This window comes from Choristoneura fumiferana, chromosome 10 (genome assembly GCF_025370935.1).
Source record: "Choristoneura fumiferana chromosome 10, NRCan_CFum_1, whole genome shotgun sequence".
In the NCBI taxonomy this organism is placed as follows: domain Eukaryota; kingdom Metazoa; phylum Arthropoda; class Insecta; order Lepidoptera; family Tortricidae; genus Choristoneura; species Choristoneura fumiferana.
This window is the reverse complement of record NC_133481.1, coordinates 311,825-331,375: the sequence shown is the minus strand read 5'-3', so window position 1 is coordinate 331,375 and position 19,551 is coordinate 311,825. Positions and strand designations below refer to the sequence as shown.

At 47.9% G+C, this 19,551-nt stretch overlaps 2 protein-coding genes and 1 pseudogene across 2 annotated transcripts; 1 reads left to right on the top strand and 2 right to left on the bottom strand.

The window, feature by feature from the left end:
• Nucleotides 1-2,148: 2,148 nt before the first annotated feature.
• LOC141431701 (uncharacterized) lies at nt 2,149-12,059 on the bottom strand. Its single transcript, XM_074092881.1, has 7 exons — nt 10,036-12,059; nt 9,742-9,932; nt 8,458-8,689; nt 6,833-6,976; nt 5,514-5,562; nt 5,196-5,362; nt 2,149-4,820 (listed from the first exon to the last, which is right to left on the bottom strand). The coding sequence occupies exons 1-7, from the start codon at nt 11,674-11,676 to the stop codon at nt 4,584-4,586; spliced, it is 2,661 nt and encodes an 886-aa protein (XP_073948982.1). The 5' UTR covers nt 11,677-12,059; the 3' UTR covers nt 2,149-4,583.
• Nucleotides 12,060-12,253: 194 nt separating this feature from the next.
• On the top strand, nt 12,254-15,056 carry Cht11 (chitinase-3-like protein). Its single transcript, XM_074092987.1, has one exon. The coding sequence runs from the start codon at nt 12,636-12,638 to the stop codon at nt 13,956-13,958; it is 1,323 nt and encodes a 440-aa protein (XP_073949088.1). The 5' UTR covers nt 12,254-12,635; the 3' UTR covers nt 13,959-15,056.
• Nucleotides 15,057-17,636: 2,580 nt separating this feature from the next.
• On the bottom strand, nt 17,637-19,381 carry LOC141431803 (uncharacterized; annotated as a pseudogene).
• Between the last annotated feature and the right edge of the window lie 170 nt (nt 19,382-19,551).

Below are 19,551 nucleotides of genomic sequence, written 5' to 3'. Positions count from 1 at the left end.
GTAGCTAGGTAACCTAGGGCCCTGGGGCAAATTAAAAAATGGAGCCCACTGCTATCAAACTGGTAAGGTTTTTTGAAGTAAAATCATTATATACGAATACTTTAAAAATGTTAAGCAGCTTTATCTTCAGCTATAAAGCAGAATTTGGAGGGCCCCCTGAGCTTGAGGGCCCCGGGGCACTGCCCCGCCTAGCCCCTTGGTAGCTACGCCACTGGGACGGACCTACATACGCGACGGGTCATCATCATCACCACCCGGAAGACGTCCACGGCTGAACAAAGGCTTCCCCCTTAGAACGCCACAATGAACGACAACTCGCTTCTTGCATTCATCTTACATACGCAACGCATGCCTCAGAATAAATAATAGTATTAATATACCTACCCACAAAATACATAAATGCCTTTATTTATTGTAACACACATTATGGAAGAGCAAATTGTTATGAATATCAACCTAACCTTCTGATTGGTCAACCAGTGGAGTAATAGATAAGTTTTTAGGCATAAGTAAGTTGTAACCGAGTCCGACGAGTTGTATCGAGCGTAGTGTGTCGCATCACAGCCTGCATCGTGTTTGATGACAGGTTATGTATTTAATAAACAAAACGGACCGTGTTCAATTTGTTACATCATAGCAAATATTTATAATTAGGTAGGTATTCATTTTGTGATTGATTTAGCTGTCACACGCAAAGTCAACACCGAAAGTAGATAGGGATCCACTCACGATCATGAATCTAGACGGCAGTTCGACAAACTAGGTAATGTACCTACTTAAGATAAAGGGGGGGGGGTAGGTACTTTAGTTGTTGACTTGAAGGTGCAGTGAGCATCAGGAATAACAGGTAGACGTTATTGAACCTTGTCGCACTAACATGCGAATACATAAAGTACGAATATGTACGTATATAAATCTAGACTAGATTTACGTTGTGTCGTTGAACATCATACATTTGTGAGTTAACTGTGTTTAAATAAAACTACTTGCTGCAAGTGCGCCTAGATAATCATTTAGTTAGGTTAACAAAATACACTTCTATTTCGATTTGCTATATACCTATTATGTATATGTATGTATGTCGGGTGTAAGAAATAATTATCTGGTGGTGGTGATATAGACTTAATTTCTTATTAAAAAATGTGATTTTAGTATGTGGTTCGGCAGAAAATTAAAATTAGAGCAGCATCAGATCAGTAGACAAAACTCTACTAATTGACGTAGGTAGATATACTTAGTAGCCATCAGAGAAAGTCCAATCTGCTGCGGGGCTACGTCCGTAGGTAGGTACAGTCATCATCAGCTACATATCAAGAACATTTCAACATGTATTTTGGAAACCTCCCTTTGCCCTTTCGATTAACTTATTTGATGCTGACCGTACTGAGTCGGCGGAACGCCCGTCTATTAATTGTGAGTAGTATTTTCGATATGGAATAATATCATTGTTGTTCAAGTTGGTTTCTGGTACATTTTGAGGGTTCCGCGCGCAGCGGGGCCGACCAGGAACCCTTATTACATGTCAATCAACAGTATCAGCGCTGAATGTTGCAGCACATGCTGAGTCGGCGCCTTTTCGCGGCTAGGCCGTCCCTACTTAATGTATGTAAGTACTTAAGTACTTTGTAATGTTTGTTTTCCTAAATTGTCACGGCAATGTTTATGATTTTTTTTTATCTATCTATCTAACAACCACAAACCTGCCTATCACATTATAATGTTATTATTGTGGCATATATACATCGAGTAAATCTCGTTATCGTTACCTTTTTAAATGTCAAAGTTTGGTTAAAGCCATCATAATATCGTGTAATTACCTTTTTTTAAACGTAATTTTAAGTAATAATGGAATTGCAGACATTGGTGGCATTGTATGTACCTAATATCCTACCTAGTAAATATGAACGACGCGAGCCAGCCAGTGTTCCCCGAAATATCAGGCAGGCATTTAAAAAGTGTTCGAAATAAGTTTCTAAATAAATATTATAAATCTGTTACTAATGACTTTTATTTAATTAGCCATCATGTTATATATTCTGATTACCGAAATGAAATGGTAAATCTGGTCGTTTATGAAACTTCAAACTCGCTGAGGGAACTCTAGTCAGTAGGTACTTTAGGTAAAATATGAAACAAAACAACGAGGGATTTGTTCAACATTTTATTGATCATCTTCCAAATAGTCATTGCTATCGGTAAGCTGACAATGACATGCGACGCGCCACGCGGGCGACAACACGCGTGGCCGTGGCCAACACTTAACGCGTGCAGCTACCAACAGAACACTTGATTGCGTGCATTTTGGGAGTAAAATGTACTGAGTGAGTCTTACCGACCATGGAGCGTGAGCGTGACTGTATAAACATTTATTCAATATCGTACGGCCGGCGCTGCCTCGGTGTCTTGTAGACGGGCCGCGGGCAGGGAGCGGTCACATGTACACAAAATAATAACAAGTGTTTGCCGCTATGTCCTGGAGCCAAGTTGGCTAATATCACAAGAGTTTTTCCGCCATTTATGGTCCAAGTAACCAAGCATTTTTACTGGAGTGAAGATACTGTACTTGCACTGTATATATTCGTAAATGTATTTGAGATATCTTGTATTGTATAACAGAATCTAGGTATTTATGGAAGAACGACGAGTAAAATAACTAAACGGAAGTATTTCTATGTTAGGAGCTTTACAGTAATCCATATCTTCTCGTGTCTCAAACTAAATAATGCGGATACCTACGATAACAACAAATAAAACGTCTTCTCCTGGTTTGCACGTACTCATCGCCCCTGTACTGTACAGTCGCCATTAGATGTTTCGGAGCGGACAAGGTGGTCAAAAATATCGGCACATGCATTCTATTATTAAGATATTAGAGTTCATAATATGTATCAATATTTTCGACCACCTTGGCCGCTCCGAAATATCTGATGGCGGCTGCAGCAGGCGCGGATGGTCAACTTGTTATAAACATTAATGTATTTTTTCCTATCTACTTGCTCTGTTGGGCCGATTACAGCCGATTAGTAAAGCCGGCTCGCGCGGCGCCGCCTTCGCTGCGTTGCGAGTTTATCAGCCTGAGGCCTTATCGACTAAAACACACGGAATCACAATCGTTCCCACCACTTCTTTCTGAGAAGAGATGGCGACAATAAGACCTCTGCTGGGCACAAGGCACGTGGACATGAGAGATGCAGCAACACTGACCCGCGCAGCAGGAAGCGGCGCCGTGTGCTGGTTTTTATAAGTTCAAACATAATTTAATTAATTACGATATAGTTAAGTATAAAACATGACTCGATTTAACAAAGTTACGCTATGAGTGGTCTGTAGTGCACTTGTAAGAAGCCCAGATTAGATCTGCAAGATAAACCATGCAAGTTGTGTTAGGGACGTTGGCAGGCCGATCACGAACACGTGGTGCAGTGAGCGTCGCAACGTAATGCAACTGGCAACAATGTTCTGCAGGTATAACCGGGGCGCCACCGGCATGCATACGAGTAGGTAAACCAATCTTATACCTAATATAACTATCACATCCATACACTGTATCCTCCTAACGCCCAGAGTCCTTTATAAAGGACTTATTTTCGTTTGAACATCAAACTCTATCATAAATGACAAGGTTTAATGTTCATATATCAAAAAAATGACTTGGGCGTTAGAAGGGTATACATAGAATTAAGTATAACAATAGTCTTTGATTGGAATATACTGTGTACAGCGAGCAGCGGCTGCACCAGCGGAAGGCACTGGGCCGTGCGGGCGGCGCCGCGGCCCGGCTCTATTTTGACAAACATTTGTTTATTACCGCCAAAAGTTCTGCTCCAACTTTATATTTGCGGCAGCCTCAGGCGCCGGCGAGCCGCCCAAGCACTGGGTACAACACTTTTAATAATATAAACAGTAATTCTTTATACCCATAAGAAGTAAATATTTAATTTAATTATTAAAATGTCAATCGATCAGGAATAAAGCAAGGTTAGTAACTGTATGGCTGTGTGGCGGCGGCGGACTGCGTTTACATTAGACCCCGGCGATTAAGATCGCTCGACCCGACCAGCCAGTCAGCAGTCAGTGTGCCGCGGAATGACTTCCATATGGAAACATAATGGACAAGTAATTAAATATACAGGTAAATTAACGTAAATTCGATACGTCTTCACCATATCCTTACGCTTAACATACTATAGGTATAGGCCAACTGGTGTCAATTCCTTTCTAGTTCACCAAAGTGTTCAATCAACACTGAAGTGTAGTTCATTTTTAAACCAGACGAGGACCGAGTGCGCGGCTCTGCCGTACTCGCTACGAGAATACACGATATCAATCATTAGCAGAGCGCAATCGACCCGCCAACAACGAGCGCCGCGTCCCGCCGCAGGCTCCGAGCGCTACATTTCACACATCGAAACGCATTCAGAACCGAATTTCACTTTCACTAAATTTAATTCGGAATGAAGAATGAAACGCGATCAAATCGATATCACAACACTTCACACGGGTGCCGGACGGAGCGGTCGTCCCAGATGCGGTCGGGCGGGGAGAGCGGCGCGCGCGAGCGAAGCGCCGCCGTGGGGCGCGCGTCACAGCAGGCGCGGCGCGCGCGCGTGGTGCTGCAGCTGGCAGTTCTCGCGGTAGAGGTCGGCCACCAGCGCGTCGGCCGCCTGCAGCCGCGCCAGCAGCCGCGCCGCCGCGCGCTCCGCGTGCGCCGCGCGCGAGCGAAGCGCCGCCGCCTCCGCCGCGCCGGCCGCGCGCCCGCGCCCCCACGCGCCCCACGCCCCCCGCGCCCCCCAGCCGCCGCCGCACGCGCACAGCTGGCCCTGCCGATCACACCACACGCGCATCACGACAACTGAAGCTATACACTCGTACCTTTAGAAGAAGATTAATCGCCGTGTTCGAAAATACTCGAGCCTCTTAACCCGAAATGTAAAGGATCCTAGTCCTTTCTAGGCCTTGTTTTCTGTGGTGTAATGTAGAATGCCATCGAGAACGACAAAGAAAAGAAATGGCGAAAGAAGGCTCCTGTACGCCTGCGTGTACCGCTATGTCTCCCGGACCGGGTCCGTAGCGCATCACCGCAAGAATGTTAGCCCCACTCAAACCACCCCAACCATAGTTATTAACAAGATCTCGAGAATTGGGAGCCTAAAGGCTGTTTAGCAGAGCCTAAATCCAGGTTTTTAAATTTATAAATAAGCTTGAGAAATCAGCCTCAAAAAGTTTCGAGTCATTCTGAACACTACAATCACAGATAATTGCAAATGACTCACCGCAACGGCGGGCGGCGCGCCCACCGCGCCCCCCGCGCCCCCCGCGCCGGCCGAGGCGCTCCGTCGGCCACTCGGGGCGTCGCCGTCTCCTGAAATCACGAATTAACATTCAAAATAAGATCTTGCAAGGTTTTATGCGCAATTTTTTGTTAGGATAGCAATACCTTCACAAATGATAGGACGCAAGATGATGAGAAGAAAGAAGGTGAAAAAATAAAATAATAGTTATGAAGTACCGACCGGCGTGCGCGGCGGGAGGCTCGCCGTCGGAGGCGGCGCGGCGCGGCTTCTGCAACCACACGCGCCCACACGTTATGGAATATTAATAAAAAAATATAACAAAAAATTGAACCGACTACAAAAAACCATGAAAATAATTTTCTACCAGTCTGAGGTCGGTTGGTGCCTCAGCACGAGCCAGCAGGAGTGGACCTATAGTCATCTACCTCACCTACGCACTTTATATTTGGCTTCAATCACTCCTTCTGGCTCGTGCTGAGGCACCAACCGACTTCAGACTGGTAGAAAATTATTTTCATGGTTTTTTGTAGTCGGTTCAATTTTTTGTTATATTTTTTTTTTTCGCTCTTTTTAGTGTAAATAATCTAAGATACAATAGTTTAATATCAACTGCTGGTCACCTTTTACGGAAGATTGCTTTTTCCGATGCAGAGACGTTCATTATTGAGGAGTCCTGGTGCTTCACCACCCGTTTTACCATATGCATTACGAGGAGCATAAATCGCTTAGCAACTGTGATGCAACTGCAACTTTATCTATATCCATATATTAAGTCCTCTATCATGTGTTCCGCGAACCGTTGAGAATGACCTGCATTAACTCTAACTAGGTATGTATGTCTGCCCCACGAGCTGCGCCCGCGACGACCTGCTGCTGCGCGTGGTCGCGGCGCCCCCCCCCCCCCCCCGTGCTGTAATGATGTACGAAATCTCATTACGGTACAGATTTCTGTATCGTAATTGTTCATAATAGAATCCAATGTCGTAATGCTGGTCATTACCTATGGTTTTTGAACGCATAATTGAGGATTTACTATATGGGTGTAGATAAAATGTATTTTCTTTCACTTATGATCCACACAATCAAAAATAACAACAAAAAATGTGCAGAATTTATAACATACTTTCCAGAGATTTTGACCAGGGTCTATTCCCGGTTATGAGAGTTAAATAAATATAAAAAAATTGAATGCTATTTTTACTAAATCTAAAATCGAAGCCATGGTTCTAAGAACAGATTTCGCTATCTCTCATAGTTTCTGATTTCTCCCTACTGACCCATTTGGATTGATCACCTTGTATATCGAACCACAGGGGTTGATGAATACCTCTGCGGGGTATACTTTGGCGAAAACAAAAAACATTTCAGCTTAGGTTCATTACTTTTCAGATATTCAACAGGTGCTGGTATGTTGCTAAAGGTCTACAAGATAAAAAGTTTGGTGCCATCTGACGCAGCCAATATTTTTAGTTAATTTGAGATCTAATCTGAGTGTCATCAATCAGCTTAGGATCATGTCGGTAGAGTAGAAGCGGTACCTGGTGGCAGGAGCAGCCGGGCGGTCGCGCCGCCGCCGCGCGCGCCGCTGCCAGCTCGCGCTCCGCCTCCGCCGCGCGCGCCGCCGCCGCCTCGCGCGTCGCCGCCAGCTCGCGTGCCGCCTCCGCCTTGAACTCCTCGAACTCCTGGAATAGAACCCACAAGACGTGAGCGTTTGGTACGTTTCCTCAATGAGGGCTATCGCGTATGAATTCGCCGCTAGAGGCGCTAGTGTAGCGTGAGGTCTCCGAAATGTCAAATCTCATAGTTTTTGGGTGAGCTACGCGGTTTATTTATAATTAGAATAATTTTGTGAATATTTTGCAATATCTGAAATTAATTATGGCAAATATGCGTTCCGGGGCAATGAATGTCTGTGTTTTGAGACAGTTTTGTCTTTCGAAAACCTTTGTCCTCCCTTTTTTCCGAACAAAACGGGGACTATGCAACACTGTGGCATGCTCGATATTTATATGGTACGGTTTTAAGGTGTATTAAATATGATTTTAATCTAAACTTTGTTTTCACGCCCGTAATAACAGACTTTCAAAATCATACTTAATAACCTCACGCAACAGTGCGCCATCTAGTGAGACAAAAAACGATAGCCCTCATTCAATCCTCTCCATCGTTACTATCGATAATTCCGCCAATGTCGAGATCAGAAAATACACTATCGGTAAGCTGTTGTCCGGTAGCTTGCTACATTTATATGCTCGCTTCGTACCTCGCCTCGTGTGTCGTCTCGTGTCTCGCTCTTGCATGATACTCTTCTTGTGGTGGGTTCAACTCTCCTTGCGCCAAGTCTTTACTACGAGTACGAAGCTAATTTACAAACAAGACATTCGTTCATTTCGGCAGGACGTCTTTTGATTCGCGCTGAATCCCGAGAGAGGCACGACGAGCCTGCTGCGAATGCTCACCGGCCTCGTCACTCATACAGGATACAGGGTCATTTATTCTGGACATTTTAGACCACATTTACTATTATGCTAAGTTTCACGGTATTTGAGATATTGCCATTTTTTTTTTTAAATCACTCCAATTGCCAGGTTTTTTATTATTATTTAACACTGTATAGCCTGTATTGAGTTTTAATTTTTAGTGTTTTGCTTTCACAATACCTTAGTTGTTCAAAATAAATTCAAATAATTGCTTACTACCGCTAGACTGATCAAAAAAACCTCTTTAGACATGACAATAAAAAAAAACTCAGATAATTTTGTAACTTTGCGTGACTACAAAAAAAGTAAAGCGATAGGCGTTCAAATTGCTTAAAAACTTCCTTGATTTACGGGCTTTCTAATCATGTGCCACTTAAAAAAGAAAATTAAAAAATTAAATAAAAAATTAAGGTATTTCATGGATATTTCCAAAAAAAAGAGGCCTCATTTCCATAGCGCAATGGGGAATGTATGAAAAATTTAGAATCGCTTGAAATTTTTATATCAATAGAAATAACTTTTCTAATTAACAGAAAAAAATATCAGATTTAAGTAGTCAATTTCGAAAGTTTCTTTACCGCCAAATTACGACAGTCCGGTCGGTTACGGGTTGTTCCATAGTCCAGAAATTTCAGAATAAAAAACATAAAAAAAGAATTTGCGTGTTTGAGTCGATCGTTTACCTGGAGCAGCTGGTGGTACTGCGGCTCGAGACTGGTCTCGTGCAGCGCGGGCAGCTGCGGGCGGAAGGCGCGCTCGTAGTCGGCCACGCGGCGCAGCAGGTCGGCGAGGCGCGCGTCGGCGGCGGCGGCGTCGTCGGCGGCCGCGGCGCGCTCCTCGCGCAGCTTGGCCGCCCAGTACTCCTCGCAGCGCTCGCCCTCCAGCCGCAGCGCCTCCAGCCCGCGCTCCAGCGACCTGCCGACCGAGCGCACGTCTCACGCCCGCCGCCTCGTTGGGGGGGGGGGCGACAGAACAACGACACAATTTCTTTGTGACAATCACACAAGAAAGTGATTTAAAGATATCAAACCGTAAACTTAAAAAATAACAAAAAATGGAACCAACTAACTACAAAACCCTTGAAATATTATTCTAGGTACGTCCGAGCTCGAAGTCGGTGCCTCGGCACGCGCCAGCAGGAGCGGGACAATAGTCGTCTACCTCTTACATACTATGGGTTTCAATCCCCTTTTTGTATGGGAAAACAAAATTTTTGTTCTGAATCCTATCGTGTGTGGTATCTAATGAAAGGGCTCAACTAAGCCGATTCTAAAAATATATCACATCATTATATTGCAGTCACTTGTTTTAAATTAAAATTAAAATCATTTTCAAAACATACCAAGTTTGGGCTCCTCCAGATATGATACGGCTGAATTATTATTTGTAAAATATACCTAAAATTATATTTAATAGCCTCATATCCAAACCCAAGCAATTTAGAAAATATTTACATTTAGTATTATTTTTTAATATAACAAAATGTGATAAAACCACAATTAGTTTAACAGAACTAAAAAGTTGTAATTTTTGAATTCACACGGGAATTTTAAAAAATCCCGGAATTTCAATTCAGCTGCTGGATCTAATGATTTACGTGTGCGAAGCCGCGAGTAAACACTAGTGTTATAAATGTGAAAGTTTGTGTAGACTTTGGAGGTTTGGATGTGTTTGGAGGTTTGTTACTCCATCACATCTAAACCGCTGAACCGATTTAGATGCAATTTGGTATAGAGATAGTTCCGAGTCCCGGGGAAGGACATAGGATAGTTTTGATCCCGGAAAATTGCATAGTTTCCGCGGGATAGCGATAAACTTAAAACGAAAACGAATACTACGCGGACGGAGTAGCAGGGAAGAGCTAGTTTGTAATAAATAAATGTAATTTTGTATACAAAAATATCTATAAGACTTGCAGTTGTCAATTTAATTTATACATCTCTGATTTTTCATGAGACCCAACTTACGCGATCGAGTCGATCAGCTCGGCCTTCTCGGCCTCGTGTTTCTGGCGCAAGTCTTCCAGCAGCGCGTCCGGCGCGGGCGAGGGCTCAGCGGCGGGGGCCGCGGGCTCCGTCTGCGCGGCGGCGTCGGCGCGCGCGCAGCCCGGCCCGCTCCCCGCCCGCCGCTCCATGCTTGCCGGCGCGGAATCGCACTCCTGAAAAAACACATTAGGCGAATCGGTCTCGAGCGGTCGTCAGACGAACACGAGTGGTTCATTCGTTCCATACAAAAACCTTTCCACTCTTAGTAAATCTTACATCGATTCGATCGAGACTCAGGGCGTCGGCGTCGAGTTCGGCTTCGGTCTCGTCCCGCCACGAGGTGTCGGCGGGCCCGGGCGCGGGCGGCGGCGCGGGCGGCGCGCGGGCCTCCAGCGCGGCCGCCAGCTCGTCGGCGCGGTCCCTCAGCCGCGCGTTGTCCTCCTGCAGCGCGCGCAGCCGGCCGCCCAGCGCGTCCGCCGTCGCGCGCTCTCGGTCCTCCGCGTCCTCAGTCCGCGCCGCCGCCGCGCGCGCCTCCGCCTCCGCCTGCGCCCGCTCGCGCTCGGCCGCCTCCGCGCGCTCCTCGTTTGCGGCGGCGCGGCGCTCCGCTCCGTCAGCGCGCTCGGCCAGCGCGGCCAGTTCCTCGCGCAGCCGCGCCTCCGCCTCGCCGCGACGCGCCGCCTCCGCCTCGAGCGCGGCGCGGGAGGCGGCGGCGCGTTCGCGCTCGGCGGCGCGCTCCTCGGCGGCGGCGCGCGCGGCCTCCGCGTGGCGCGCCTCCAGCTGCCGCAGCGCGGCCTGGCGCTCCTCCTCGAGCCGCGCGTGGTTGTCGTCGACGTCCTGCGCGAGCAGCTGCGCGCGCCGGTTGGCCTCGGCGAGGTCGGCGCGCAGCTTGTCGCGCTCGGCGGCGGCGGCGGCGGCGCGGGCCCTCGCGCGCGCCAGCCGCAGCCGGGCGAGCGCCAGCGCCGCCAGCTGCAGCGGCGGGCGGTCGTCACTCGGCGCGGGCGGCGGCGAGCCCAGCGCGCGTAGCTCGTCGTCCAGCGCGCGCTCGAGGTCGAGCGCGCGCACCGCCGCTGCCGTGAAGCCGAGCTCGGCCAGCAGGCGGCGCGGGCGGCGCACGCCGGCGCGCTCCCAGGCCTCCGCGACCGCCTCGCCGGGCAGCGCGTCCTCGGCGTCGTCCTGCTCGCCGGCGGGCAGGGCGGCGAGCGCGGGCGCCGACGCGGGCTCGGCGTCGCCGCCGGTCGCGATGCTCGTCAGCGCGACGTTGAGGCGCTCGAAGAACTCGCCGACGGTGGTCTCCTCGGAGGGCTCGGCCTCGAAGATGCGCTCGACGAGGCGCGGGTCGATGCCGTCCATGCGCAGGTCGCGGCACAGCTCGACGGCCTGCGCGCAGTCGATGCGGCGCTCGTGGTCGAGGCGCGCGTCGCCGGCGCGGGGCTCCATGGCGGAGGCGCTGCGCTTGTAGCGCATGCGTGGGCGGCGCGCGGCGTCGGCGTCGGCGTCCAGGCGCGAGGCGGAGGCGGCGCGCGGCGCGCCGGGCTCCTCGCCGCCGCGGGCCGGCCGGGAGCGGCGGCCGTACTTCTTGGCGCCGACGACGAACTTGGGCGCGACCTCGCGGCCCGAGGAGTCGTCGTCGCTGTGCGGCGCGGGCGGGGGCGCGGGCGGGGGCGCGGGCGCGGGCTCGGCGGCGGGCGCGGCGCCCAGCACGCCCAGCAGCCCGTTGCGGAAGGTGGCGAAGGTGACGCGGTCGGCGCGGCGCTCGAACAGCGAGTCCACGAGCGCGGCGCCGCGGGCCTCCAGCTGCAACGCGTCACACAGCTGAAGCACGGCCGCTCGGTCGAGCGCCTCCTCGTTATCTACGTCGAACGTTTTGAACACTGTGTACAGCTGTTTTTCATAGTGATTCATGAGAGCGTCGTCCATCGCTACTGTCCGCGTTCCGCGATCGATAGATGCATAACGACGATCGGTTGAAAACCGATGTTAATTGAATTTACTTATTTCTAACGATAAAATAAATTAAGAACGACATAATTATTTCCCATAGGATCCGTCACGTTCCATCATCGTAGGCATGTCAATCAAATGTCACACTGACATTGTCACTGTCATAAAGTTGACGGTAAATTTTTGTTCGGAAATGAAGCGGTTTAGCAAGGATGAAAGCCATTAAAAAAAAATGAAGCGGTTCCTATTTTACAGTAATGTAAAATGCGAAAGGTACCGATTTCATTACAAGATTCCTTGATATCTTATGTAACCTTTGCATGTTCATCGATTACTTCTTAGTCAAGGTTAGCAACCAATTAATAACATAAAGAGAGAAATCAAAAGGAGGTCAAATCGAAGTGCGATTCGATCATCGTTCATGCATACGGTCCGTTCTACGCAGATAAGTGTTACGTAATGTGATAAACACATACTAAAATAAATATACTACCGAAACAAGCGAATCACGGCTTGAAGTATTTTATTCAACATTGTAATATTTAGAAAAAAACTGCCGAATAGAAGTTTTGATTAAATTATTAAAATTACACTGAACCCGAACCCATAATGGATTAGTTTATAGATAGTGTCAAAAAGGTTGACTTGACATTTGAGTCCACATTTGTGACAAAGGACAAACAAAGTGACAAAGAGTGACCCGTATTGTAGTCTTTGACACTTGTTTGACATTGACAGACAGAAAAAACTTTAAGGAAGAAGGAACTTTGTTTGTTTTGTTCCCATTACCACCAAACCAACCAACTTTACCAGCAGCCGTACACAGCGAGCGTAACGTTATCAGTATTTATTTGTTTATATTTTACAAATAGATTAAGATTATGTTCGATGTCATGGAAATGGTATCTTGAAAATCGGTTATATAGCTAACGAATATGGAGAAGAACGCCTCACCCTGCCGTTTGGAGTCCGACGGCGACCTTGTGGAACTAATAAACAGTAAAACTAGGCACGAGGCCTCCGAGAGGACGATCAGCCGCCAGCGCGCTGCCGCCGCACTGCTGGCGCTGTTGCTGCTGTTACTGGGTGCTTCGACGTTACTGCTGGCGCGGCCGGGCGTCGAGCCCGCCGCCTCACCCGACGAGGGGCCCGACGCCCCGCCCGTGCTGGTGTGCTACTACAGCACGCCGGATGCGACGGCGGCGCTGCAGCCCGAGGCCATCCCGGCGGGGCTGTGCACGCATATCAACGTGGCGTTCGCGCGCGTGCGCGGTAAGCGCCTGCACCTGGAGCCGCCGCAGCGGGCCGCGCTGCGCCACGTGGTGCGCCTCAAGCAGGCCGACCCGGGGCTGAAGGTGCTGCTCTCCGTGGGCGGCGGCGGTGGCGACGCCGGGTTCTCCGAGATGGTGGCCGACCACGCCTCGCGCAAGGTGTTCATAAAATCGATCAAGAGTTTTCTCCGGAACTACACACTGGACGGGATCGACTTAGATTGGGAATTTCCTGCCGTCCATGATTATGACTATAACGTTCGGCGAGGCAGGGAACGACAACACTTCTCCCAGCTGCTTCGAGAGATAAGAGCCGAATATCAGAGAGAAAAGAGGGACTACCTGTTGACCGTCGCGGTGGCCGCTCCGGAGATCATCATCGATGCGGCTTATGACGTCGATCAGCTGAACCTATACGCGGACTTTGTGAACGTGATGACGTACGACTACCACATGTACAGCCGGCTGACCCCCTTCACGGGGTTCAACGCGCCGCTGTTCGCGGAGCGGGGGGAGCGGCTGTACCTGGCCACGCTCAACGCCAACTACACGGTGCACGCGTACTTGTCTCGCGGGCTGGCGCGCGCGCGGCTGGTGCTGGGGGTGCCGGCGTACGGCCACTCGTTCCGGCTGGTGAGCGCGGCGGCGGCCGGGCCGGGCGCGCCGGCCAGCGGCGTGGGGGCGCTGGGCGCGCGCGGCTTCGTGGACTACGCGGACGCGTGCCGCCTCGCGCGGGCGCCGGGCGCCGTGCGCGCGCGCGACGCCGCCGCCGCCGTGCCGTACCTGCACCGCGGCGCCGAGTGGCTGTCGTACGACGACGAGCGCAGCGTGGTGCGCAAGGCGGCGTACGCGCGCGCCGAGGGGCTGCGCGGCGTCATGGTGTACTCGCTGAACGCGGACGACTTCCGCGGCGCTTGCGCCCCCGGGGCGCGCTTCCCGCTCGTCTCCGCGGTGCGGCGCGCGCTGTCGGTCCGCCCCGTTACGTGACCGCTCCTCGCGCATTACCGCTAAGTCGTTACCTGTTTCTTTTTCGCCACGTAAGTTATTTTGTACATAGCGCTGGATCTCATGTCGCTTGGTGCGCGCGCGGCGGGCAGTGTCGCCGGCGCGGGCCGCGCCCGACTGCCGCGCGGGCGGCGGCGGCCGCGTGCTCGCCCGCACAGAACAGTGCGCGTGCCGCCCGCGATCGTTACCGACTCATTAACTTTTACAGTTGGAAAAAAATAAGAATGTTGCTTTACTGTTCGTTTACAGCAAATATTTCCGCTCGAGCGAGTGCGCCCGCGCAAGCGCCGCGCCGCGGCTCCCCACGCGTATCGATATGTTAATTAACTACCTGGATGTATGATACAAATTATTCCTGCTAATTATCACTAGATACTATTTGATTATAAATGTTATTAAGTATTAAATTTATGTTATTGTTAATCAGAGTAAGTGAATTGTTAGCTACTGAGGGACCTGCGATTATGTTCAAGCACTAAGAGTTAAGAGAATATAAATGTTCAAGTATTGCATTATTTTATTACTGTCTGGCATTTACCTACTCTTGTATATCCGCGTACTCACGGTGCCATATTGGGATTTGAATTTGATATTAATATTTCTCGTTGCCTGTCTGCTGTTGTCTCGTGGGTAAAGATATATTATGATACACATAAACACACATGTTTTATGCATAGCAGGCCCACACAGGTATTCACCTCGCTGCCTGCTCGAGCTGCGAGCCTCGACATATCGTTCTCGTTGTCATTGACGCCCATATCAGGCGCGATGCGAGGCGTCGGGGCTCCAAATTTTGGTTATATTATAAAAATAACAATATACCTATGCCTTTGCACCTCCCACCACATGTAACTAAATGTAGTACTCGTAGATACGTGCTACCTGAATCACAGATTTCTAAATTAAGCACGTGGGCGGGCGACCGAGTTCTCGAATCTCTGGCCTGAGATATACAAAATTATAATTTACATTGTGTTTACTGTTAACAAATGAATCTGAAATGAATTGATTTTTGGACAAAATCACTCAATATGTATGAGTGAAATGAAATATTCATTAAATAAGTATCAATATAGAGAATTTGTTTTATTTGTAACTGCTAAGCGAGGATGATCTGTCTACCCACGGCAGATGGCAGCACAACCAGTCGCAGTCGCCGACGTCAACTAAATGTTACAGCTCTATGAAGTACCTCATTCAAGCCAAAGTTTTCCTAACGCCCAGAGTCCACCCTATCATAAATGACAAAGTTTGATGTTCATACATCAAAAATTTGACGGGCGTTAGGAGATTAAGTGTACCTGTGTAACAATACCTAATTCTTTAACATAAAATTGAACCCTGGTGACCACTTGGTTGCTCGGCCAACCTGTTACATTTTGTTGGTGTCACCAACAGCTGGTCGCGCTGCCATGCCATGATCTTCATTTCCCTTAGATCTTAAAAATGAAAGATTAAATTTAAAAATAGGAAGCTCTTTAATATGGCACTACCTTAAAGTAGCTACGCGTTACTTTTAAAACTATAATAGTCGTCGAAGGCAACCCGCGGCCCGGGCTGAGGCGCCGCCGCAGCGCGTGCGACAACCGCGGCTCAGCCAAGCCAAGTATTCCAAATGTATCATGTGTTTAATTCTTAGAATGGAGTACTAAACATTTAAATCCAACTCATCCACTATTTTGTGACATTAGTGCTGAGTAATGTACAAGCGGGGCATAACTTGCGCCGCTTGTTCTGCAAATCTTGAAATTATTTAGGCGGTTGTCACACCATTCTCCGCACGGAGAGATGGAGCCAGTGTGTTACATTACACCATGCGGTTTTCGTGTACAAATCTAGATTCTACAGTACAAAGTTAAAAACCGCAGCACCGTACGCCCGCTGCGATGTGCAGAGCAGTGTGACAACCACCTTAGTCTGATCTTATTATTCATATACTGTTACATTATTACTTAACCAACACAAAAACAGATATTTTCATATTCTAAAATAGCTCTGTCTTCCATATACCTACTTAAACAAAAACGCCATTTTCTGGATATTCGATTATATATCACAATATAACATTAGTGACGTTTAATTCACATGAATACTTGGTAGTATCATTTGATTTCAGTTATGTTGAATTAAAATAATAATAGGTATCACTAACAAATAATACAAGGACGCGGAAGTTACGATGACCCATGCATAAGTTTTAAAATATAAAGAAAGTCAGCTTACATCTCCACAGTTTCATCCAGGCCCTACTACAAAGTGCGAACTTCGTTTCTTGCCGTCCTGCTGACGCTTATATTATTTAATACGAGAGTGAAAGGGACGGTACGATACGAACTTCGAATTTCGCAGTAGTTCCCCAGACAAATAGTTGTCCCACAAAGCTCAAGCCAAAATATATGTGTACTATTCTAGTATTCTATTACAAAATTATCATATTAAAATAAGAAATTAAGTAAAAAAGAAAAGAGAGCTAAACTGAGAAGCAGGTGTGTTAAATGCCATGCTGAGACACCCAGTGGCAGTTTTAATTGTATGACGATGATATATTTCGCCGTGCAAGGGCACCATGCCATGGCTCAATAGAGATAGAAATATATGAGATTAGATTACCCATATAATCTCATATATTTCACACCATAGCCCCTTTCATGTGACCACGTGCAACGTGCTGTCGAAATATACTTGCAAAGGGGCCTGCAACTTGTTTTGGTGCTTCAGTCCTGTTCCTGATGGACACATTAGGCGAGAAGCTGGTATAAAGCCACCACTGGAAAAACTCATCATGAGGGTTAGTTTGTAACTTATTTCTATGGTTCTAAAAATATCCTATAAAAACAAGTCCTAGCTATTAGATAATCTGATAAATTATTGTCAAATGTAAAACACTAAAATGGATTTACAGATATGTACTTCATAACCATGTGCACAAAAATATGTCCTTGAGAACTTATTCAAAAAGTGGGAATGTGTTGAGAAATGCAACCAGAATCTGGCAGGCTCACCAAAGCTTGTGCACTTTCCATACCCCTTATAATATAATACTACCTAACATTGTAGATTTCACACAAATTGTAAATTCATTTGTATCACAAACTATAGTACATAGCGAGTAACTATATACTTCTCTATAATTATATCATTTATAATAGTTGAGTATCTAAGTAATAGGATATGGCAACTTAATAACAACTTATTGTCTAATGGAATAGTGGCACCAGCATGCACCACAGCACATCTCATGTAACCAACCAAGTGCTCCGTCACCATGGCACTACAACCGCAGGGCAGCCAACGCACCAGCTGGTGCTTCCTATATCATCTCATCTCTAACATCATGAGCTAAATTATTCCAATTGGCATCTATTCAGTTGATTACATAAAATTCAGAGGTGGAATAAAAAAACTACTTTAATTTTGTGAGAATCAGCTTCTTCACAGAAGTAGTTCTTTCCACCAGTGACTAAAAGCTAGTGACAAAGACATCATATACTCTAGTAAGTTAAAATAACAGGACGGCTCGGTCATTTTCAACGTGATAATCTACAGAAGCAGCGATTTTTGAGATTGATATGTGTAATACTGCCGTACTCCCTGTGATATAAATTTTCAATACTATTACAACTGGAGTCCAGTATGTTGTGGAACATGTCCTGATCAGGTGAGATAGATCAAAGCCAATGCACAATGTATAGCAGCAGGAGCGGTGGAGTACGGCGGGCGGCGGGCAGCGGGCGGCGCGGCGGCTACGTCTGCAGCCAGTGGAACATGAGGCTGTGCACAGTGGGGTAGTCCAGCTCGGCGTCTGGCTCGGCCAGCAGGTCGCGCAGGCGGCGCGCGGGCGGGGCGGGGGCGGGGGCGGGGCGGCGGCCGCGCGCCGCGCCGAGCAGCTGCCCGCCGAGTGCGTCGAGTTGTCATCCGACGCGCCGTCGGAGAACGCGGGCGCGCGCCAGGCGTCGTCGTACGACAGGTCGCACAGGGTGGGCGGCTCGTCGCAGTCGCTGGGCTCGTCCTCGGGCGCCGAGCGCGGCTTGGCCCACGCGGGCGGCGCGGCGTCGTCGGCGCCGCCGCCCTCGTGCTGGCGGCGCGCGTTCTTCAGCGCGCGGTACCGCCGCGACCGCTCCCGCTGCAGCCGCCGCTTGCGCTCGTCGGCCCGCTCCAGCTCCTCGGGCGTCTTCTTAGGGGAGCTCTTCCCAAAGAAATACCTCATGAAGGATTCGTCGCAGTTGCGTTTCGACAAGTAGCTCGCCATCAGTTTATAGTAGTACTGATTGTCCATCGCTGAGTGTTTATTATATTCGAGTTTATACCTAGTTTTCCAAATGGCACGGTTTTACGCTAAAATAACCCAGATATTCTGGAAATTGCGAAACAAAAATAATGAGAACGCGACTGTCGCCAACGTGACGTCACTGACATTTCGTTTTGTTTTATTTGAAGTACGTTACGTTTTGTTCTTTCATAAATAAACTTATTAGAATTATTTAATCTCAACATTATCGCCAAACTTTAGCAAAAAAGTAATTTATTACTTTTATATTAATTATTGTAATAAAAAGTCTTACAAAAGATAGGTTGAGTTGAGACGAAAAATACAATGCAGAAATACAAAACACAAATGCGTTTCGTTTCAGTGTTGTACGTTTCTACTACTACCTTTTTGAGGATACTTGTTTTCAACCGACTTCAAAAAAGGAGGAGGTTCGTAATGTTACAACTTCCTTTGTTGAAACTTGCGACGATCGTACTTTTAACTTGCTTATTTCTATGACATAGGGATATAGGGTGGAAAACGAGTACCTAAACGGGTCACTTGATCGTAAGCACCACTGCATATGGACAATACACAATAGCAAAAGGACTGCAGATGCGTTACTGTCATAGAGGGCTAAGACTGAATACCTCATCACAGAGTATGTACTCGTAACTTTACTTATGTTAAAGACGACACATTGATGAATAAACAATTACCTACTTGTATATTCATCATCATAATTAAATAGTATGGACTATAACTTGGCGGCCGTACGTACTAAACAATGTAGAGCTATGAGTATCTCAGTGCTAGTTAGCGCGAACTGGCGTACGTACCATGCCCTGACTAGATGGCAGTTTCCTCGCTGGTTATTATATTTATACCTACTGTGTTATGGTCATGAGTCATGGACTTTGAATCATAGAATTCAGTTTACACGGGCGGATGGTCCGGTGAACCAGACTGAGGAAAAAAAAACCAGTAGTCTGCAGTAGGCTGTATGGGCGCTGCAAGGACACATCTACAAGTGTGGACTACTCTGTGGATACTCGTGGTCGGTTATCAACTATGCATAGGGGTCTCCTCGGCAATGAAATTCTCGGGGTCCCTTACCAGCCGTTACGATCATTACATCAAATCACAGACTATTTAGAGATACTACGTCATCAAATCAACTGACGGCCTGCCTCCAAAAATAAGAAATAACCTATTGTCATTGAGCCTACAAATTTTCACTATAAAATATAGTTAACTTCTTTTGTGCGCGTGCGGCCCCCTAGGCTGCCTACTCTGCCTAATAGGATAGTTTATCTGGCCTTGGGA